This window comes from Nannospalax galili, unplaced genomic scaffold (genome assembly GCF_000622305.1).
Source record: "Nannospalax galili isolate Female #2095 unplaced genomic scaffold, S.galili_v1.0 scaffold178, whole genome shotgun sequence".
NCBI lineage: Eukaryota > Metazoa > Chordata > Mammalia > Rodentia > Spalacidae > Nannospalax > Nannospalax galili.
Window position 1 is genome coordinate 1,335,153 of NW_008341757.1, and position 24,500 is coordinate 1,359,652.

Sequence of the window (24,500 nt, forward strand, 5' to 3'; positions counted from 1 at the left end):
CACCCCCCACTTAGTACATAAGTGTATCTGGTGTGCTTCTCCACTGACTAAGTGCTATTCTGTTATTCTCACAGCTGAAGTCTTGCACCTGGAGAGGGAAAGTATGAGATTAGACAGTCAGTGCTCACTGAAACCAGAACAAGAGAATGTACCCACCTTCAGGAAGGGAGACTAAAATCTACTGGCTCCATACTTGATGAAAGATTGCTTCCCACTCTTTGCAGTTATATTTTCAGTTTCTGGCTCAGAAGGGAAACGCCTAGCCAAGCCTTAGAACTGATCAACCCTGGAATGAACTCTGAGATGTAACGAGCACATCTGGGGTCCGATTAGGGCCCCGCGGAACCAATATGCTGTTTCCTTTTCTAGTGCCACAGAGAAGCCCCGCCAGTGTGAGAACAGCGGCCATGTTTCTACAGTAGCATACACAGCAACTTTATTCCCTCTTCCCCTAAATTATTCTGCTCCAAAAATCACAGCAAGTATTCAGACTTGGATTTCTTTTTCTGGTTTAATACCATGAACTAGCTGAACTAGGGTTCGAGATTCAAACAAAACCGTAATGATTCCCCACTCCTTTCCCTGACTCTGGAATTGAATCAGTTCCAGACATTATTATAGTATCATTTTCAGAGCTCTATAAATAGATAAATTCTCATTTCTCCTCTTAAGCACTGTTTGCTAAATGTTTTGGCCCCAAACTTCAGTCCTTCCACACAAGTATGAATTGGTTCAGGAGGCATCAGTGGTCACTCTGTACAGATGAAACTTGACTTTATTTTTCCTCTGAGATGGGAGGAGGGAAGGGTTTCCTCATGAAGATGAGGGTCTTTTCTTCTTTCGTATGAGATGCAGATGGCGAGTGATATACGTTTCCCTAATGTCAGCTGCTGCTTTTTGTCGAGAAAGAGAGGCAAGACCCTGGAGGATTGCAGACTTGGTAAATATAAAGTTATCTGCCTCAGTGTTTAAAAAAAATAATAAAAGGGAGAAAGAGTTGGCAGGCTGCCAGATTACTTACATTACAGTAATAGATTTGCTGACCCCTGACTTCTGCTGTAGAGAAATGTATTGAATTTTTTATAATATCAGATGAGGCACATCTAAAAACCTAGTATACCGAACACCATTATTCAACTTGAGATTTAGCAAAGCCAAGATCTTTTCCAACCAGCAATTTCTTGTATGATGATAATTTACTGGCTCCGACACTAATAAATCAAGGTTATAATGGCATTGATTTGTTAATTTTAACTTGGGTTGATTTTTAAGTCTTCCTTAGATTATTATTTTTTTTTTTAGAAAAAAAGGGAGAAGAAGAATGAGGAGGGGAAAAAAAATCTTCCTTTTCACAGTGACTGAATTTAATAAGAGGCTCTGTGATAGCAAAGGGCTCCCCTACTGTTTCTGCTTAGGGCGGAAAATGTTATTCTTGCATTATTCCTAGGGAAAAATAAAATCTCATGCTCCCGTACTGCTACAAATCTTATGCCTATGAAAAGATGTTATTTTTTAATACATGATGGCTTACCTATTTCAGATCCATTAATGGCATCATAAATAAGAATTTCGCTAATATGAAATATGAAATGTGGATAAGAATAAAGACCGATTTATCTCCCCTGCTCCCAGGTACTCTCCTAGATGCAGATCAGGAGGGGGAGATCTGAATGGATTTCCTAGATTTTGCTTTTCTTCCACCCACCCCAAACCCAGGCTGCATTCTTTGAGTTTCAGTCCTCTCCAAATATTTCTTCTGTGTAATGGATTCTTGGTGGGAGGGGGTACATTTTTGCTTTGTATCTGTACAGTTTCAAAACTGATTAAATCTTCATTGTACTACAAATATTTGAGGACTAATCCTCTGCAAGGCACAGGCATGTTGCATTATACTAAATGCTTTTATAGGATACAAACCTACGCAGCTTCCTGTATTGGGCAATGCTGACTTCATTTGGCTCAACCTGTTTTTAATGATACCACATGTACTTTGAACGTTGAAATGTTCAGAAACCTATCATAGATTTCGTCTTCTTGTACTCTGAAAAGTTCTAATAATCAGATGATAAGATCATATCCTGTGGGGTAATTGTATTGTACCGTGAGAGGATAACTGAACAAACACTGGGCGAAAATTGCATCAAACGGAAGTCACTGTATGAAACGGATTGTTTGTATGCTGTGTGAGAACGTGCCCTGTTCCTCAGAGTGTAGCTGCTCGAATTGCTACTTCTTTCTGTTTAACGGCTGCCTTTCTTGTTTTATTTTCGGAGCTTTTTTCTCTCTGAGCTACTATAATTATCTCAAAATGATTTAGAAATGGAAAAAAATCATTCTGTTGACCTTTCTCTCTCTCTCTCTCTCTCTCTCTCTCTCTCTCTCTCTCTCACACACACACACACTGGAATCATTGAACAAGCAGAGCTTGTGTTTGGATTCCGTTTTACCTTAGTCATGCCTCTTTCCAGATACAAGAAACATTTAATTCCTGACTTCCTGCTTTTGGCTGCAGGCCTTTGACCAGCACAGTGAAATATATTTTTCTTCCTGCTGTATGCCTGCCAGCTGATGAGTTGAATCAAAGAGAGAAAAGACAGAGAGAGAGAGAGAGAGAGAGAGAGAGAGAGAGAGAGAGAATTAAGAATTGGGATGAAAATATCGCCCTGCCTCGTAAGCTTGCAGAATTTAAAGATGAAGTCACACTGTTCATTGGTACCATCTAGAGACTGAGTTAGCACAAGACTGTCAGAACATGGACACTGGGTGTCTCCCCCATCCCATTCTCTGGTTTCTTTCATTTTCTTCCCTACCCTCAGTGACCACACGATAGAGGGTCCCTCATGATGCCACCATCTCCATTGGGCAGAGAGCTGGGGGAGGGTACCACAAATGGCAAATGTTGGAATACCCAGGCTTCTGAGCTCTGTGGGTTCCCATGGCAACAAAACAAAAGTACAACAAACCTATCTGTCCCAATAAGAAAATATGTTTTCATTAAATTAATTTAAAATATTTTTTCCAGTTTAAAATATTCCATGCATTTTTGCTCCTGGGTGAAAATCCCTCACCTGCTGATACTGAAAGGGATCAAGCCCCTTCAGTACAGCACAGAAGGAGCTGGGGGGAAAGTCAGGGACTTTACAGATGAGACAGAATCAATTTAAGTATGAACAAGATTGCTTTTTTTCTATCTCCTGCTTAGTTATGCTTTTTATTATATAAACATTCGCTGTAATATTACAGTGGGAAGCAGGTATTTGGAAACCATATATTATTTTAGTAAGACTACACAGAGAGAGTAGTTTCCCGTTTTAGCAGCTGTAACATGTTTAAACTCAGTTTGTAATGGGATCTGAAGATAACTATCCCCCATGGGCTGTGTTGATCTTCATGGCTGGCTTGCTGCCAGAATCTTCTTGCACATACCTTTTCTGAGCATGCTCAGTAAGTGGATTTGAGCCCTAATAAACTATAAATTGGAATTTGACTTTCCCACAATTTACTTGCCGTGTTATTACAGAATGGAATGTGGAGGTCACAAATGTCCCCACATCTTTACTCTGAGACCTGAATTGTGGCGTGCTTAAGAATCTGAGTGACAAATTGTATAATCAGAAACCAATTTTAGGATACTGAACAAATACTCCAAATCAGGAAGCTTTTGCTCAGGTGTCTTAGTTTAAACATAAAGGATTCCCAGTATTCGAACAGATTTTTGTTGTTGCTGCTTCTAGACCAAGTACCTCTTCTTCACTGAGTCAACTTGTCTCATTTAAAGAAAATTATGTTTGCTGTATTAAAGTTCATGTTTTTAAGGCAGAGTCTTGTATTAATCCCACAGCGAGTCATTAATCATACCAAATGCACTATAAAAACTTTAATCACCAAAGTTGAAACTCAGATTGTAACGCAATCCATGCCTTTTAATTACATCAGCTCCTTTTCCTGGTTCAGATCAAGAGCTGCGTAGCAAAGGGAGAACAGATTAAAACCAGAGCTGTTTGATGTTTCCCTTTTTAGAGCAATTTTATGCACTTTGTTTAAAAAGTTATATAATTAAAATGCTTGCGTTCTTCAGCCCCCTGATTTTTGTTGCTTTGGCGGTTGGTCTGCTTCCTCCCAGCCGAGGCCCTCTTTAACTTGGCACCCCCAAAACACACCTCCTCCTGCTAGCATCAGCAGGGGGGCAGGGCCACCGCCACAGCCAAAACCTAGCTCGCCTCTGCTTGACCTTCATTAAGTGCTGTGTCTTCATCGTGTGGAGGGGAGGAGGGGGGGTCAAAGCAAATATTCTTTTGTATACAGAGTTGGGTTTCATAAGACTTTTTTTTCAAGTGTATCATGTCAGGTCTGCATTTTTTAAAATTTATTTTTATTTTATGTGTATGACTGTTTTGCTCACATGTATGTGAGTGCACCTATGTCATGCAAAGCCTGCAGAGGCCAGAAGAGGGTGTCCCTGGAACCAGAGTTACAGATGGTTGTTAGCCACCGTGTGGGTGCTGGGAATCAAACCCAGGTCCTCTGGAAGAGCAGCCAGTCCCATGCCTAATGGATGCTGAGACCCTCAGGATCCTCTTTAACCTGTGCACTCTCAACTGTTTCACTCATCAAAGAAAAAACAATAATAATAATAATAGTAACAATAATACCCCAAGGAGATGTAGTGAAGATTAGATGGAATGATTTACATAATGTGCCTGGCCTGCCCCTTAGACATAAGGTGAATGTGGTCAGATGTTCCGAGTATTTTGCTCACGGCTGTCTCCCAGTGCCTGGAGCACAGAGTGGAGGCTCAATACACAGCTGATGGGCTGGTGAATGACAGTGGCTGTCGCTATGGTTCTGGCTTCTTTCCACTCAGCCAAGTGTGCTGCTGCTGATGTCAACCTTGTGTGTCCCTGTGGGTATCCGGAGCAACAGACCTACAAAACCAGAAGGAAGTCTGTCTTGCAGAAAGGTACTTGGGTAACCAGATAAGGGAGTTTTGCTAACGAAGTAGGTCAGTAAACATAGAATAAGTCTCTAGGATGCGTTCACGTCATGGTGGAGAGTTCACTCAATGACTATCTTAAGATGACTTCGCTTCACTGCTCTCAGTTATCCAAAGTCAACCAGAGTTGGAAAACAGTATGCAGCCTGACTTGTTGGAAAGTGTTGCATTTACATAACTTTTATTACAGTGTGTTATTATAATTGTTTTATTTATTAGTTATGGGTATTAATTTCTTACTATACTTAATTCATAAATTAAAATTTATCAGCTATATATGTATAGGAAAAATATAGTGTGTATAGAGAGTTTGGTACTGTCCTCTGTCAGTGTCTCTGGGGAGTCTTGGAATGCACCTCTTTGGATGGGGTTACAGAAAAAAAAAACCCACAGCATTATGTTACTAGAATTGACCAACTGATTTACCATCTCCTCCGCTTTCTTTTTAGATTAATCCTACCATATGAAAGGTTTATTAAGGGAGAAGAGGATAAGCCTTTGCCTCCAGTCAAACCTAGGAAACAGGAGAACAGTTCACAGGAAAATGAGAATAAAATAAAAGTATCTGGAACCAAACGCATCAAACATGAAATGCCCAAGAGCAAGAAAGAAAAAGAGAACGCCCCGAAGCCCCAGGATGTATCTGAGGTGAGTCGCTATGGATCCCAGGGAGACCAGCTCCGGGATACACATCCTGCCTCTAGGTCTTCCAGAACCCAGAATTCCCAGCTGTGTCCCTGTATAGCTCATGGCTAGACTCAGAAGTCAAAAACTCTAAGCCATGATTTCCCTCTTAAATTCTTCAAAACCATTAACCATTAGCCAGGAAGATGGCTCTGGGGGCAAAGGCACTCGACACCAAAGCTGATGACCTCAGTTCAATCCCCAAGATCCACATGGTGAAAGAACTGATTCCGTCCTGCAAGTTTTCCTCTGACCTCCACATGTGCAATGTGGTGTATACACATGCACAACATATAAATAAATAAATAAATAATAAATAAATAAATAGTTAACAATTTTAAAAAAAGAAACCTTTCCTTTATGGGCTGGAGAGATGCTCAGTTAAGAGCAGTTGCTCTTCTTCCTGAGGACCTGAGTTCAGTTCTCAACACTCAGGTTGGGCAGTACACAACCACATACAACTCCAGTTCCAGGGAATCCAGCACCCTCTTCCAGTCTCTAAGGACAACCAGATGCACACACACACACACACACACACACACACACACACACACTAATAAATATAAATAAAAATAAATCTTTAAGCAAACTCTTCCCTTCCCTCAGAACCTAAGATGCAGTTTGTGGAATGGAGTGGGATGGGCTGTGAGTAGATTCTAGAAAGAGGAGCACACCCTGAGGGAAACTGGCAACCAAGCGCAGAACTGAGCTAGAAGGAGCCCAAGCTAAAGCTCCCTGAGAGTAAGGGCTCCCACTGAGTAAACACAGATTCGTGGCCGTCTCACAGCCAGATTATTTAAGAAGCCAGTGTGACTTTGTGGGGAGGGGTCTCCAGGGAGACCTCTAAGCTACATCTCCTTAGGACTCTCCCCCAAATTTTAGAGCTGTTTCCTTCTTGTTCATGACCTTGCAGCAGCCCTGGGTTGAGACCAGTTTAAGCAAGATCTTAAGTACATACTTAAGGGAATTTTGAAGTATTTCCTCAGAAACTAATATTGCCTCCCATATTAACAGGTAGTTTCTGAGGCTTTTGAAACAAACCTCAGCCCCCAACAGCTCTTCAGCAGAGAATATGATTGTCAGTGTCCAGTCAGCCAAGGAGGCCAATCTGGGCTAAGTTTCAACAAGAATAATGAAAACCCTGTTGCCCATTAAAAAAAAAAAAAAAAAGCAGAAGAAGAGGAAATCAGCAGTCACGTGCAGAGAGAGCATGTTCTAGGATTCAGCCTCTAAAGGAATTTGGGTACTGATACCAAATACTGTCTGAAAATGAGGTTTATAATGAACACATATGAGACAATCTAACTAAACACCATTTTAAAACACAGTCACACACACACACACACACACACACACACACACACACACAACCTCTCAACTGATTCCACTTTAAGAAAACATTCTTAATACCTTGCTTTACCAACTGAATCTCAGGTTTTACACACACTATGTAAATGTTCTACCAATTAGCTACATCCTTAGCCCTTTTGTTCACAGTTTTAAAGAATTACCTTTATTTTTTATGTGTGTTTTGCCTGGATGTATGTATGTTCTTGATGCCCACAGAGGCCAAAAGAAGGCATCACATCCCCTGGAACCATAGTTACAGATGATTTTTAGCTACCGTGTGGGTCCTGGGAACCAAGCCCAGGTTCCAGAAGCAGCCAGTACTCTTAACCACTGAGCCATTTCTCCAGTTCTGTTGTTCCCTTTATTTTCTGAGACAGGGTCTCCATAAATGATTGAAGCTGGCCTTGGCCTCATTCTATAGCCCAGGCAGGATTTGAGCTCACAATCTTCCTGCCTCCATCCATACCACCAGGTCTGGCTTTATGAAGTTCCATAATTATCTTAAGCTCTAGTAACTTAAAAAGGAAGGGGGCATTGTTGCAGACTTCTAACATCTGCAAGTTTGCAACATAATGGCCAAAAGCAAGGCAATTCCAAGTTCAGGCTTGCGTTCCACCCCCTTGATCCTGTTGGCCTAGTGATTTATCACAGGGCTTTGGATTGACAAGTTCTACCAGATACCAGATATACAATGCAGCCAAAGCCCCAGTGGATATGTGGAGGACCACAGGGCCACCTAACCTTTGAATAGATCCATCTGGGGAGTGAAATTCTGAAACTTTGTGAGTTGTGGGAAGAGTCCCCTACCCTAAGCATGGAGCCCATGACTATTCCCAAGAGTGAGCATCCTCACTACCCAGAGTCCAGTGAACTTATGGAAGCTGTGAGCCCCCGTTTTCCACAAGGCTCGATGGTTCCCTTTGCAGAAGTGAGCTCTAGGTGTTGGGAGCTTCAGAGTCTGTCATGTAAGGCTGTCACCCCAGCCTCTTGGAGATGGTCCATCTAGTAAGAATTACTCCCCAACTCCAACACAGACCCATGTTACACATTAGGTGTATCTCTTTTCATTAACTGTGGTCCAGATTTGTGGTTTACATATAATGTCATATTTTTATTTTTCATGTTTTCAATATGAAGCGCTAAACTCAGTTTCGGGGGGTAGGGGTGATGAGCCTCTTCTAGTCAAATCCACTGGTTCCATGGATTGGTTTGCAAGTTATATAGTGAGAAGGAATCACTGGCCACTGACAAGTTAGAAAAGAAAAACCTTTAACTTTTTCTAACTTGTTTTCAAAGCCCCTGTAAACCTGGTTTGTAGACAGAAATGAGATTCTAAGGTAGCTAAAGACAAAAGTCGCAGGAACTTAGGTGAGGCCCAAAGCCCCACACTCCGGTCCAGAGAAGGAACTCTGATTTGCCTTTTGCAATCGGTAGCTTTTATGTGTTTCCATTTTATGTGTAAGCTCAAGAGACCAATGAAGGCTATTAATGTAGAACAAGCAACGATATTTATACAAGAAAAGAAATTAGTGAAGGCGGGCGGGAAATGAGGGCAGACTGTTGGGTATAGCACACTCCTGGGAAGCAGGGATGCCTTCAGGAGGATTGGGGGCATAGCTACAAAGTAGGTATGATCTCTTAAGAGTTCCGCTCCTGTGTATTCCGGACCAGCCCTTTCAGTCTTCCTCGAAGATCTAACGTGGTTGACATTTTTTTATTCATAAGGGAACAATGTCCTACTGATGCGATTGGACCAAGGTAGTGAGGACCGAATCAGTGGTTGTCCCAACAAGGTGTATCAAGGCAGAATGATGGTGATTGTGAAAAGGCTTGTCTATCAACTGGGTCACAGATGAAAAGCCAAATTCACCTTTAATGTCAAAGCTTATGTGGACCAATTCTGCAGTAGCTGGATTAGGGACGTAGAAGAAGCATCCACCAGTGACTATAATTTATTTTAATAACTATAAAAATCTGTATCGGTGGAGACACTGCACACCAGAATTGTGACAGTTCCGTTTTGAGTTTTGATAGTCATACAGTTTGGTATGTCGTAGAAAGACTGCTCCCCAGGTCCATCTGCTTATATTTTTGGTATTTTAACATGATCTGCACATCACAAGTATAAGAAATGCTTAATAGTTACGTATAGCTAGTTTCCAGCGGCTCCCACTTAACTATTAGGGAGAGACAGTTTAAAAGGAAAGGCCAGGAATAAGTTTGGTGTTTGTTATTGACATGGGGTTGGCTCGATTTTTGAAAGAGAGATGCTTTAAAAAAAATCTTTCTGAGAAGTGTCATAAAGCACAACGTGTAATTTAAAACCCATTTGGATAATTGACTGATTTGACAAGAAGACAACCTTAGAATTAAACTATATATTAGAATCAAGGAGTGATGTGGTTGTATACCATCCGAAGGCAACACTCAGCTGTTTTGATAGGTGTCTCCCGAGGGGCAGAATCGAATATGCATATTTCCTGAATGTTTCTGTAATTTAGGTTTCTTTGTTTAGAGCTGTGATTGGGGAGTAATAAAACCTTACAGAAACTCGGTGAGCTGATTGACAAGCCTGTTTTCAAGAATAACTGCTTGCTATGTGTGATGTTTTATTTCCGAGCAAAGTGTGTCAGTGCGCTTGGTTTTCCTGACTGTCTCTTGCAATATTTTATCAGGTTCCATCAGAGCAAGAGAAGGAACAGGAGACTTTAAACCAGAAAAGCGTCCCAGAACCTCTCCCAGCTGCAGAAGTGAAAGAAAAATCAGAGGCGTTCAAGGGCCTTGCCGTGAAGCCCCCGGAGTCCAGAGCAGATCCAGAGAGGGACCCCGAAACCGAACAGGGTTCCAACGGTGAGAAGGGGGTGGAGGAGGCGGCAGAGGGGGGCCCAGCCCCTCTGCTTCCAAGCCCACCCCTGGCCCCGGAAAGAGCTCCAGCTCCCACCCCTGGGGCTGGCAAACAGCCTCTCGCCTCCCCCACTGCCCTGGTGGACACAAAACAGGAAGCCAAACCCTGCTGTTTCACAGAGAGCCCTGAAAATGAACTTCAAGAGGCATCCTTCCCTAGCTACCCTGCTACCCAGCCGCCACTGACAAGCCAGAACGAGCCGGAGGACGACAAGCTTCCTGCCATGGCTGACTACATTGCCAACTGCACTGTGAAAGTAGACCAGCTGGGCAGTGAGGACATCCACACTGCCCTCAAGCAGACCCCAAAGGTTCTCGTGGTACAGTCCTTTGACATGTTCAAAGACAAAGACTTGACCGGGCCCATGAACGAGAGCCAAGGACTTAATTACACACCCCTGCTCTACTCCCGGGGCCATCCTGGTATCATGTCCCCACTAGCCAAGAAAAAGCTTTTGTCCCAAGTGAGTGGGGCCAGCCTCTCTAGCAGCTACCCTTATGGCTCCCCGCCCCCTCTGATCAGCAAAAAGAAACTGATTGCCAGGGACGACCTGTGCTCGGGTTTGTCCCAGGCCCATCACAGCCAAAGCGCTGACCACATGGCGGTCAACCGTCCATCCGTAATCCAGCACGTCCAGAGCCTCAAGAGCAAGCCCTCGGAGGAAAGAAAGAGCATCAATGACATCTTCAAACACGACAAACTAAGTCGGTCTGATGGGCACCGATGCAGCTTTTCCAAGCACCACCTCAGCTCCCTGGCAGACTCTTACATCCTGAAGCAAGAGACACAGGAGGGCAGGGATAAACTGTTAGAAAAAAGGGCAGTCCCCCACGCCCACGTGCCCTCCTTCCTGTCCGACTTCTATTCATCCCCGCATCTCCACAGCCTCTACCGACACACAGAACACCATCTTCATAACGAGCAGACACCCAAGTACTCCTCCAGGGACATGTACCGGGAATCGGAAAACAGCGCTTTTCCTTCCCACAAACACCCAGAAAAGATCCACGTCAATTATCTCGCATCTCTGCATCTGCAAGACAAGAATTTGGCCTCAGCAGAAGCCCCTACAGATGAGCAGCCAACAGACCTGAGCCTTCCCAAGAATCCCCACAAACCAACCAGCAAGGTCCTGGGCCTGGCCCACTCGGCCTCAGGGCCTCAGGAGAGCAAAGGCACCTCCCAGTTCCAGGTCATCAGCAGCCAGAGTCGAGACTGCCATCCCAAAGCCTGCCGGGTGTCACCCATGACCATGTCGGCCCCTAAAAAATACCCCGAGTCACTTGCCAGGTCAGGAAAGCCTCACCACGTGAGACTGGAGAACTTCAGAAAGATGGAAGGTATGGTCCATCCCATCCTGCACCGGAAGATGAGCCCCCAGAACATTGGAGCTGCACGTCCCATAAAGCGCAGCCTGGAGGATTTGGATCTTGTGATTGCTGGGAAAAAGGCCCGGGCCGTGTCTCCCCTGGACCCAGCCAAGGAGGCCTCGGGGAAGGACAAGACCTGTGAGCAGGAGGGCCACAGTGGCAAGGCAGCTTACAGCGGGCATTCTGGGAGCACGTCGGAAGGCCACAAGCTCCCCCTCTCCTCCCCTATCTTCCCAGGTTTGTATTCTGGGAGCCTGTGTAACTCGGGCCTCAACTCCAGGCTCCCAGCTGGGTACTCCCACTCTCTGCAGTACTTGAAAAACCAGACGGTGCTTTCTCCTCTGATGCAGCCCCTGGCTTTCCACTCGCTTGTGATGCAAAGAGGAATTTTTACATCGCAGACAAGTTCTCAGCAGCTGTATAGACACTTGGCCGCAGCCACCCCTGTAGGGAGCTCCTACGGGGACCTTTTGCACAATAGCATTTACCCTTTAGCTGCTATCAATCCTCAGGCTGCCTTCCCATCTTCCCAGCTGTCCTCTGTACACCCCAGCACAAAACTGTAATCCCTGCTCTGCCCAGCGTCCCCCATGGCGAGGTCCAAGCGCCAAACGTGGAGGGCTGACTTGCAGAGTTAGAAGCCTGTATTCCTTCTAATCTGGGGGTACAGTTCATCCTAGCCATAGAGGCCGAAAGGCAAGGTGAACATGCCTAGTTCTGGGGGGACAACTCTAGCCTGGTTGGCCAGCATTGACTTCCCTCCCAGCGTGGATGGCCTAGAGCTTAGCTGCTGGTCATTCCCTTTGGGTGTCAGTCTTGTGAAGGGACCTATGTCTATCTGGGAAGAACTAGAAGACCCCATCTGAGTTCAGATGGTCAGGAAGCAATCTGGGCAAAACAGAGGCAGGCTTTTCAAAGGAAAGGGCAAGAAAGACTGGCAAACACAGCCAAGGGACGCCCCTCTTTGTCATAAAACTCTCCAAGTTCAATCAATGCAATGTATAGTGAAACTTCAAGAGATCTTGCATTTTGACACTATTAAACAATCAGAGAAGCAAACACTGTTGAATTGTATATATTTGTTCTTAAAAGCTACCCGTATCACTGTTCGCTCACCTAATTTATGTACAGGTAGTTGTGTTCGCCTGGTTTCTCCTGTCCCCTGTTGTGTTTTCCTAATTAAACGGTACCCTCCTGTTTGCAGGTCCTTGGCCTTGGTTTTGGTTTTGGTTTTTTGGTTTTGCTCTGTTTTGTTTCAAGGCTGACTGACTGTCCTAGTTGATGTTTGTTTTGTCAATTTTTTTTTTCCACATCTTATTTTGAGCAGCTTTGGGTGGTCAAGTTATATTGTTTACAAATTGAGGCATCTGCTAGTGGAACAGACAGAAGACCCCAAGAACACAACCCAGTGCAAAGGACGTTCCTTCACAGACTTTGTTCCTCACCAAGTGGCAGAGCTGAAGGAGCTTAAGGCATCGCTTCCCCTGCCAAATGCTTTGCTCTGAAGTATTGCATTATGTGAAAATATTGAGCATTGTACTCACTTTATCTAGGCTGTGAAACCGTCCTACCTACCAGAGAAATCATAAAACAAAACCCTCGCTGGCAGCAAGCTGCTAAATAAGTCTAGAGGACATACTTGTGGCTGTGCAGATGTTTTAGGAATTTCAGAAATTAGAGCAGGACCCCAGGTGACCTACACTGATGTTGGCACTACACCTTTTACATAGTCTGAGAAGAAGGACTGGGGAAAGGAGCTACCAAAGGCCTGACCACCAGACATTGTAGCCAGACCTTGGCCTGTTGAGTGGTAGGCAGTTACTGTCTTTGTCAGTTGGTTTCTTGAGTTTTTTAACAAGATTCTCCCAGCTTACATCTTGGGGAGTCATTGGATTACCTGTTTCAAAAGAAAGTCATCCTCTTTGGTTTTCTGGGGCGTGAATTTTATGAGCACACCCACACATAAGGTGACGGATCGAGTTTTTCACCACGTGGCGATACTATCTGCTTTTGGGTTTCTTTTATGGTTGGAATGGATGGTCAGGCTGTGGGGTGACCACAAGATGTTGAGAACACCGACTGTCACTCTTGACACTTTATTCCATCTGCTCCAGAAATGCAACATCAAGGTGGACACACCTGCTGCATGTACCAAGTTGATCTAGAGAGCAGATTTTCTTTCCCATCTCCACCCAACTTTGCTGAAGGCTGCTTCTAAAAAGTCCCCAGCCCACTGCCCCTTTCTCCCCCAACACTACCGGTAGACTCTAGGACCATAGTTAACAAAGTCTTTTTACCTCTGATATATTTAAATCTATAAAACTTGATGACACTTTTCAACATCTCTAACTAGGTAATTCAACTGCAAAAATAATCAAAGCCAGTGACCATGAAACTGAGGCTCTCATGCAAAGCCATGCATGCCGTTCGTTTATATTGAAATGTCGTCATGATACAAAGCCAAATAGTCCATGTAACATACTTTTGATCCAAAGGTGGAAACAAAAGAATGTAGAGATCCAGTGTTAAGAGTTCCATTTGCTTCAATGAATTATTTACCTTCCTGTGGAATGATATATTATATATTTAATAAACCATAGATAGACTAGTAGAATTTAGATCATAAATGTGTGCGTGCAGATTACCCGGCTGTTGCACAAGAGTAAGGGCGGGGGGGATCTCAATTCCAGCTAGCGTGATGCTGGCTGGGATCCAATATGAGAAAGTTGCACTAGATTGAGTGGTCACAGAATCTGAAGACTTGGAGAAAAGGAGCCTAATGGTTCTGTAGAGGGCCTGGGCTGAATCCATTTGTGGTCTCTGTGAGTTTGTTTCTCAAAGGAAAACATGGGAGCCGTGCATCCCCTCGGGAGCTCACCTATTGGATGTGAGATGGGGTGGTTGCTGTCCCCACTGCAGTGACTTTAGAGGCTTTTGTCGTGTTGGAATTCGATCACACCATTTTCAGACAATGTTAACAGAGTCCAGTTATTGTTTTTCTCATCTCTTCTGAGAGATTTGCTGTTTCTGTTGGAGGAAGCTCGTACACGCTCAGCAAAACCCCAGGGCAAATACAGAGGCATTGAAAGTAGATGTTCCCAACAGAAGCGGTATGCTATTTGTCTAAAAACTCCACGCGGAGATCATCTTGGAAATCTTTCAAAGTGACCACTGAATTCTTCATTGGCTGAGAAGGACATTTTTTAAAAGTCTTAAATTGGGCTTTGTTTGCATTGTTTGAGTTCAAGGGGCCTTATTATTGAATGGCATTGCACAAGTGTTTCTTTGTGCAATCAGACCATTGTTATTGGTAGTTCTGTAAAGGAAACTGTGGAATCTAATTGGCACTGGAGTCATAAATCTATTTACCAAGTGTGGTTTCCAAGAAATGTTGCAATTCAAAACCCACTAGGTCCAGGATTTATTGGAGATTTGGAGAGTCTAAATAATTTTTTAAAAATAAATAAACCTTTCCTTGTAACTTCTGGTCTAACCTTTGGCGAGTCCACTTAAAAATAAGATCAAATTTAAATTAAAATAACATGACAGCCCAACCAAGTTTTAGACTTAAAGTAGTCTCCTGGTAAGTGATTGGAACCTGTAATATTTGCCACAGGACTGACTGACCTATTTACTTCCTAGCTAGAAGTTCCTAATTTCACTTTTTTATCAGGGCATATACAGAAGGTTTGTTAAAACTCAGTGTTGACTTTACAGCTTTCTGACCTGGTGCATGAATTCTCAAGTACTGTATCTCACTGTGTTGGTGTGTCTGATGGAAATTTCGAAGTGGTCCCACAAATATATTTTATGTAGTGTGCCTTCAAAGAGAACCATTTATTTCTCTTTACTTCTTGTCCCACTAAGTCACAGTTGGTGGTGGTCAGCCAAGTCCCATCTGGTTTAGTTTGACTCTTGTCCCAAGTTGAGAGCAATGGGAAGAACTTCGCCCTGGTGAGACCCACAGCACTGGAGCGATGGCCTTGAGCCACTCGACTCCAGTGTTGGCTGTTGATGTATTTGATATTCTGCGTGTCTCCCCATGGTTGAAATATGTCTGAAGAATAGCAACATAATCTCTTGGCTGTTTATACTTTTTTAAACTTTCCTGTGTTGTAAATATTGTATACTTTTGGTGACTCCAGCTATGTAACCTCTATGCTCTGTAAGGTGATTATTTGTATATAGAAACCTGGCCCAGTGATGTTACATAGTTTCCAAATGGCGAGGTTATTGAGTAACCTTTGCGTTAGTTTAAACACTACCAGAAGAATGCTGAGCCAACTATAAACACTCAATTTTGTATGTTTTCCAAATTGTACTTATTACTGCTTTTGATACTGTATTACGTGCCAATAGTTGCCCAATCACATAGCAGGCCAGAGATATTTTGTACTTTTTGATCCACTGTAATATTTAATAAAAAATGTTACTATCTGTTTCCTTTTGGGTGCCTGTCACTTCTTGCTAAGGAGTCCTGTGACCTCAGCAGAGGACCACCCCCGCTTTCCTCACCCCCCACTCTCCCCACCTCTGACTTGAATGATAGTGATGATGATTTCTGTGGTTCAAAGAGAACCACACTAGAAGCTCTACATTACATCCCATCTTCACAACCTCATATGCATATGGTTATAGCCATTTTACTGAGCTTGGAGAGGTGCTTCACCTGCCTCTGACTCACAAATGACAGAGTTGAGATTTGAACCCAGCACCCTAGGATCTGTGCATTTCCTTTGGATACCACATTCCTTTGCCGGAAGATTCCAAAAGTCGCTGTTCGTTGATTTAGCCAACAAAGGCCTACTCAGGCCTCAGTTGACAGGTTTACTGTGAGGAGCCGGGAGCACAACAGAAAGCAAAGGGCTGATTTGTCTCTGGAGCCTCTACGTCCCCCGGGCAAGAGGCAATGAAACAGTCACCCTATAAGGTCAAAAGCCCAGTGTACCCTAATTCTGGGGGAGAAAGGTGTAATGACTGACAACATATGTAGAGAGACAATCAGGACTAAACTGACACATAAGGGCTGAGTACCAGTTAACTAAGTGAGAGGGAACTGGGAAAAGAGGAATTGAAGCCCCAGGGATCATGTGTGCAAAGGGCCCACAGCAGGAACAAGTTGAGCTTCTTATAAGAATTGAATGGGAGGAAAGTAGCTTCCATGGCATGACTACATACTGAGGGAATAGGGTTGGGTGAGGTTTCAGTGCAGCAGGGACAGGGCAAGTAGATCCCAATCGAACAGGCTGAGTCTCTGGTCTTTATCCTAAGCAAGGAGAGAGGCTTACACATGGCAGTGACAGGGTGGGGATTGCCTTTTCTGATGCCATACTCCACAGAGTCGCTGTACACACAGAGCGCAGCCTAACATCAGGGTGGTGATCCTTTTCCCTGGGATGGCAGACTGGGACACTGGTTCCATTTCAGAGGGACTTGGAAGAATGAACAAATGCACTGGGAATCTAGGAAAAGTGATTCTGAGTCTGTATCTTTTATACACAGGCTGGCAGTCATAGAGAATGGTTTCTGGTCTTTCCTTTGATCCTCTTCCTACAGGCCTGCTCTGGTCCTACTCAGCTTTATCATCAGTTGAAATGGGGTATTTACAAAGAGGTTCTGTGCATTCCTTTCCTAAAGAGCCCCAGAGATGAGGCAGGAGGGACAGGGATGGGGGCAGGGAGGACTTTGGTGACAGATTTGATTTTAAGACCATACCATCTCATTGGGGACGGGCTTTGAATAGACAGGGAAGAAGTCAGGAGATAGGCAAGGCACCTCATCATAGCCCTAGAAGGGAGAAGAGACGTATACCTTTAGATTAAGAAGACCCAGAACCCTTTGTTCATCAGAATGGACTCTCCAGTGGACCTGGGGTCGACAAGAGTTGTAGCAACACAATAGTGGCCTCAGCCTCTCCTTGCTATCGCCCCTGTGCTAACGTGGCACTAGCAAATGTGGGCGGACCACCCCCCAACCCAGTTGTCTCTTCCTCATTCTGATTCATGTGGCCCTTACCATGTCATGTGACTTGGTCGAACACGTCAAAAGAACAGTTTTCCCTCTGTGACACATTCAGCCTTTATAGATCTGATCCTCTGATTCCTACACAACAGGAAACATGATAAGTTATCTATTTTTAGCAGGCCTGGTTGGCAAATCTCCTTGAGAAGGGACAATACTCTTCATAAAGATCCACTCTCAGAGCAGGAGTGATGAAAATGCCCAATGATGCCTTCCAGGACAGTGGCCAAAGAGGACTAATGTTTCAGGGCTGACAGTGACCAGGAAATAGGCGAGGACTCATGTCAATATAGAAGTGGCAGAAAAAGAGATGAAAATGACCACTGACCGGAACAAGGCTAAAGAACAGCCTTTGAGACTGACCTACAAGGGGCTAGAGCGATGGCTCTGCAGTTAAAAGCACTGACTGCTCTTGCCAAGGACCCAGGTTCAATTCTCAGCACCCACGTGATGACTAACAACTATCTGTAACTCCAGATCCAGGGAATCCGACACTCTCTTCTGACCTCCATGGGCATTGCACACACATGCTGCACCTACATACATGCAGGCAAAACATTCATATACATACAATAAAAATAACTAAATAAGCCGGGTGTGGTGGTGCACACCTTTAATCCCAGCACTCGGGATGTAGAGGCAGGCAGATCTCTGTGAGCTCAAGGCCAGCCTGGTCTACATAGTGAGTTCCAGAACAGCTGGGGCTACAGGGAGACCCTGTCTCAAAAAGACCAAAAAAAAAGTTTGAAAAAATTAACCTACAAAATAAAAGTAAATCACAGCAACTTGAGCTTCGCGAGCTCAGAGTTCCTGAATTGGGGACTCTCCAGGAAAACCACCAGGACAAGTGACATCGTGAAGCATCTGTTGAAAGAACAGGCTAGTTTTGATCATGCATATCAGAGCCATAGAACCACTGGCCAACCCATGTACAGGAAGCTCAGGCGGGTTCTCAGAATTACCACCGTGTTCACCGCTGCAGACACTCCCTGTAGAACACAGCTGTCCAATGCAACTTCCTAGGGTGATGGAAACGTTCCAGAAGGGCTTTAGGTCACATCTTACAGCTATTGTGGCTAACAAGCCCCGGAAACATGCCCAGTATGACAGAGGAATTGACTCAATAATTCTTCTTCGACTTTAATCATTTACGTTTGGATAGCCACATGCGGCTAGAGACCATACAGGGCAGCACAGATCTAGAAGATCCAGTTTATCAATGTATAGATGACTAGACTTTGCTGCAGATAATCCCTATCTACACATTAATTTAAACATTGTAAAACAAGTGACACTGTGCCTCTTCTTGGCAAAAATTTTGTTAATTAGTGGTGACAATGAATTTAACACTCTTTTTCTTTCTGGATTTACACATTGCAGGGATTTAAATTCTTGCCAAATGAGCCAATCAATCATTGAGCAAGCGTTAAGGGAAGCCTCCAATTATGACATCTTGCAGCCCAGTCCTGCCTTTTCTGGTAACTCTGATTCCATGAGGTTTGAACGCAACTTTCAGAAAGTCTGTGACACAGTTGTGTTCCAGCCCTCCTCAATCCAAGGTGATTCAACAGTTACAGGTAGAGCCAGAATGTGTTCAGTGTGGGAGATGGCGGAGGGAGGGGAAGACCAGACACCAAGCGTGGTTAAGTTGTGATAGCAGGGCTCAGAGTTCTTCAAGCCTGGGTCTGTTACTTCATTGAGGTCATGATAACAACAGCAACTAATGATTTTGACCAAGCAGTCCCTGCCCCCAGGCTGCTTTAAATGTTAGTGTTTTTGGTGGGGGGTGTTTTAATTCATTTGGTCCTCACAACGTTCCATGACTAAATATGATATTTATATAACACTTAGAGTTGAGAAAAATGAGATATTATTGCACTTTTGCTGGCCAGCGAAAATGAGTAGTGCTAGGCCAGGGTTCTGGTCCGTGGATCAGCTCTTTCCCTGCGCTCCCCCGTTCCTTCATCCATGTGCACCTTCCTCTTCACCCCAACTTTGACCCTGATTGTTTGAAAATTAATGAGAGAAAAAAAACAAAAACAGTAAAAAGAAAAGCTAATAGTAAACAGCATTAGCAAAGAAGACGCTCGGTGGAGGGTTTGGCTCGTTAGAATTTTAAGTTTAAGGATAGAGAACTGGCACTAAAAAAAGCTGTTTTCTAGAAAAAAAACTTAACACAATTTTCTCAAGAACTGTGAAGTTCATACAATTGAAAGTTTGATAGGTACTCAAATATACCCCCCAAACCAGATTCTGATAGTTTTAAAACTGTTTCAGAGAACTGAAGAAGAAAAAAAAAAGATCTGTAGCTTTTTAAAAATGAGTTTATGGTGCCAAAAACTCAAAGTAGACAGTGAAAGAGAGAAAAAGTATAGATAGACTGGTCGCATTCATAAACCAGGTGCAAAACTCATAAGTGAAATACTAGAAAGTCATAAAGTGTATGTTTTCATATGTACATACATACATGCAGACACATTCATGTGCAAGTATACATATACAAATATGCATACATACAATGAAATAACATATTTTAAGTGTATTCAAATAATACTACATCACATCCAAGAAGAGTTTATTCTAGAAATATAAGATGCTGAACATTAGAAATTATGTTAGTGAAATATGTTGTACTCTGGAATAAAATGAATTTGAACCCATATCGCAAGCAATTCACAGATGAATTCCAAATGGATTAAGGAGTTCATTATAAATGGGCATGCTGAAATATATTTAGAAGAAAACAAAAATCTTTATATTACCCTCATATGGAAAAAGCCATCTTTTAAAAGGGCTCATTTTGCTGGGCGTGGTGGTGCGCACCTGTAGTCCCAGCACTTGGGAGGCAGAGGCAGGCGGATCTCTGTGAGTTCAAGGCCAGCCTGGTCTACATAACAGGGAGACCCTGTCTCAAAAAGACCAAAAAATAAAAGGGCTCATTTCTTTCTTAAAGAACTTCTAGAAATCAAAAAGGAAGTGATCAAATGGAAATAAAATGCATAAATGTGGGGCCAGAGAGATGACTCAGCAGTTAAGACCACCGACTGCTCTTATAGAGGACCCAGGTTCAATTCCCAGCACCCACATGGCAGCCAACAACCATCCATAACTCCAGTTCCAGGGGATCTGATGCCCTCTTCTGACCTCCGCAGGCATTGCACAACACGGGTGCACTTACACACATGCAAGCAATGCACTCGTACACATGAAATAAAAAGTTTTAAAAATGCACAAATGTGCAGTGCACAGCTCAGTGAGTCTTGACAAATGTGTACAGCCATGTCCAGTCATTCCTCAGCATCCTGGGGGGTTGCTTCCCAGACCTCCAGGGATTCCCCAAGAATCAAGAGTTCAGTTCAAATGACACAGTGTTCGTAAGCAATCTATATACTTTCTTGCATATTTTAAGTCATCGTTAGATTACTTTAAAAGATTTATTTTAATTGTGTATGTTTGTGTTTGTGTGGGGTATGGTCACGTAAGTACTGGTGCCCTCAGAGGCAAGAAAGGGGATCAGATCCCCTGGAGCTGGACAGGCAACTGTGAGCTGCCCAACATGGAGCTAGTAACCAACTCAGGTCTGCTGAAGAGCAGAAAGTGCTCTTAACACTGAGCCATCTCTCCAGCCCCTCTAGGTTACTTATAATACTGAACATGATGTAATGTTATATAAATAACCCATTACACTGCATTACTTGGGAAAAATGACCAAGAAAAAAAACTGTACATTTTTTTATTTTGCAAATATTTTGTTTCCCCATTGGTTAAACCAGCAAATGCAGACAGCACAACTCTGTCATAGCAAAGACCAGAGCACGGTGGTACTCTTCAGTCCTGAGGTGTATCTTCACACTCCCCCGCTGGCCAGCCCACTCTGACCCAGAAGATAGTCATTATTTCCATCTCTATCATCAGAGATTTGTTTTGCTATTTTTCAACGTTCTTTTAAAAATTGGAATCAAAGAGTTCTTTTACTAACTCCTCATTGTTTTTATTTAATGCAGTACTGTGGATCCATTCCAGTGATCTGTGACTGTGCTAGGAAATAAAAATTATATCCTGCGGAGATGGCTCAGTGGAACAGAGGGCTTGCTGCCATTCTAGAGGTCATAAGTTCGGTTCCCAGCACCCATAATCACTGGCTCATAACTGCCAGTCCAGCTCCAGGAGATCTGATGCCCTCTTCTGGCCTCTGTGACACACACTCACACATACACATAAATAAAAATAAAAATAAATCTTTTTTTAAAAGTAAGTGCTTTGAAGAAACAAAGTCTACCGGTATTTAAAAAAAAAAAAACGATTACTCATCTGAACAATCTACAGGAATTTACAGGAAAGTTATTAATGAACAAGAAAGCTCAGCACATTCACTAGACTTCAGATTAAAATACCAATGTCTGTAATATTTTTAGCTGCCAACCACAGCTGAACTATTTTAAATTTTTTCCATGAGCAACAGCAATAAGACCAAAATGTGTCTATGAATTAAGTCTAACAAAATAATTTTGAAAGTAATTTGGCACAATGCAGTGAGGTTGCAAACGTACTGGGTGTTGTCGGTACAGTCTGAGAGTGCATACTTCTGGGATCGCATGCTCCTTAGAAGGCCAGAGCTTGGGATTCCCAGCGCGGAGCGCGTCTCATCACACCAGCACCGACAAAGAACAACGGAGTGGAAAATCAGCTCAAAGCAGAGTGGAAAACTAAGCAAATGAAATAACAGGTCACAGCTAAATAGTTTAAGTATCTGTGTAGCATTGTAAGGAAGTATTAGAAGCTTAATGTTTAGTGGAAAAAAAATGTATTTCCAGAATGTTCACAGAGTACTGGTAATAATAACAGGGGTTCGGGAGCTGGCTCAGTGGGTAAGTGTGCTTGCTGTGAAAACACAAAGACCTAAGTTCAAATTCCCAACACCCATGTAAAAAGCCAGGAGTGATGGGCACCCATAACCTGAGTACTGTGGGGTAAAGAAAGGCAGATCCCTAGAGCTAACGGGACAGCCAGGCAGTCCACCCCAAACAGTGAGCTCAGACTGAGTGGGAGAAAAAGCCTGCCTCAAATAGGAAAGCGGAGAGTGATAGAACAGGCTACCCAACATCTTCCCCTGACCTCATAGTGCACACATAGGTGTGCTTGCACACACACACACACACACACACACACACACATATATTTTTAAAAAGAACTGAAAAAGGAACTACTAAGGTATATGTTGTTTGTGGATACGTTTAAAGAACATATGAAAACAAACAGTAGCACACAAATCCAAGAAGGGAGGAAATTCTAGAAGAAAAAGTGGCTTTTAATGATATTTTCAGATGTGAAGCAAAGTGGAAAATCTAGCAGTTACTTAATTTGGGTGGAAAGAATATGTTGCTACATTATGACTGTAGTGGCTTGAATGAGAATGTCTGCCATAAAGTAGTTGAACACGTGGTCCCCTTTGCTGTTTGGGGAGGGTCATAGAACCTTTAGGAGGTGTGGCCATGCTGGAAGAAGCCCATCACTGGGGGTGGGCTTTGAGAGTAGACAGCCATGTCCCATTTCCAATCTGTCTCTCTGCTTCCTGCACCTGCTTGAAGATATAAACACTCAGTTTCCTGCTCTGGCCAACTCTGCCACCATGCTTCCCCCATGTGATGGACTCTTGTCTCTCTGGAACCATAAGCCCAATAAACTCTCCTTTCTTTAAGTTGCCTTGGTCATGGTGTTTTATTACAGAAACAGAAGAGTAATTAATACAATATTTTCATGTATTTGAAATGGCTCCAGCTTTATAAAGCAAAGCAATCAGCATATACTGCTTCACGTGGCATGCTGGTTTATGTCCTCCAGTCCTCAGAAGGTGTGTCTGGATGTTACCTGGTCTCCTTTGGTGATCCTGAAGGTAGGACAGAGCATCCATGAGCAGCAAAGTTCTGCACAGTCATGACACTGATGCTGATGCTGGAGAAGGTGGCATCCCACAACTCCACGAGGTTCTGTTCATATGGGATACATCAAGTTGCTTCTCAGCGTGAGCCCCTTGCTAAGACCCTCACTTGCATTTGCACATAACACAGCAGCTTCAAGAGAGAGGTGCTCTGCTATCACTACTCCAATTCAAAAAGCAGTAGATAGAGGCATGGAAGGGCCAAGAGTATATTATGATCCCAGGTCTCTGGGGAGTGAGTGGAAGGGGCAAATCTGGACCCAGGCCCATCAAGATGCTTGCTAACACTCCACCTGTGTTATCAGAGTCAACTCATCCCCTGTGGTTTCTTCACAAAGACCACATCTCCAAGCATCATCCAGTTAGAAATCACATTTTAACATGAATTTGCAGGGGGACACAAACACCTAGTCTATAACAACAATGTAATTTCACTGAGATGCTTAGATGAACATTAATCCTTTAGTTGGAGATGATTGTAATTGCTAGGAGCCTGTAAAGGCCTCCAAGAAAAAACACAGCTATCACTGTTATAGTCATTTGCTCTAACAAAAAGCAACATTATTTTTATATTGAAAATAACAGACATATTATGGAATAGAAAAGAAATTTCTTCTAAATTTTACACTAAAATCAAAGACTTAGAAATGTCGTAGTTGTGACAAGCTGCATTAGACCACAATCCAACAAAAATCCACTGGTCACTTAAGCGACCAGCAGGGCAAGAGCTCTGGTTACAGCTCCAAGGCAGCGCCCCTCCATCTCCAAGAGCCTGAGGTCTAACCAGAGTTCAGAAGGCTAAAGGTGTAACTAGGACCCAAGAGAACACCCAAGGCACTCCAGGAACACAGAACAAGGGGATTTCAGTGCCAACCCGGGCTCTGGAGGCTTCAGAAGGAAGTGGCTCTTCAGAACTCCCAGGGCAATGAGCAGGCAAAGAAGATGCATGATGTCCCACCAACAGGAGCACAAGGGAGTTCTAGAAACTGAGAGCAGAGGAGCTGCGGCTGGCACAGGAAGCAGGGCTTTCAGGCAGTCCAGATTTACAAGGCAGCCTTGCAGTTGGCGCACAGCCTCCGCCCAACAGCAGTAGCCAAACACCAGTTGACTAAACGACTTGACAAATATTACCCCTATGAAATAATTTACATTCAATAAAGCATGTTTGGCCCTGAAAACCCCAACTGATAAGCAACAAGAAACAATTGAGAATTCAGAGAAGAGATAAATTGGAGAGAA

General features: G+C 43.5%; 1 protein-coding gene across 2 annotated transcripts in view; it reads left to right on the plus strand.

Moving 5' to 3' along the window:
• The window catches only part of Arid5b (AT-rich interaction domain 5B), a 192,680-nt gene extending 176,937 nt beyond the window's left edge, over window positions 1-15,743 (plus strand). For both annotated transcript variants that reach the window (XM_008837297.3, XM_008837299.3), the window contains 2 exons: window positions 5,443-5,641; window positions 9,703-15,743. In XM_008837297.3, the coding sequence (XP_008835519.1) occupies window positions 5,443-5,641; window positions 9,703-11,868 (2,365 nt within the window). In that variant the 3' untranslated portion in view covers window positions 11,869-15,743. The remainder of the gene's footprint in view (window positions 1-5,442; window positions 5,642-9,702) is intronic.
• Window positions 15,744-24,500: the final 8,757 nt, after the last annotated feature.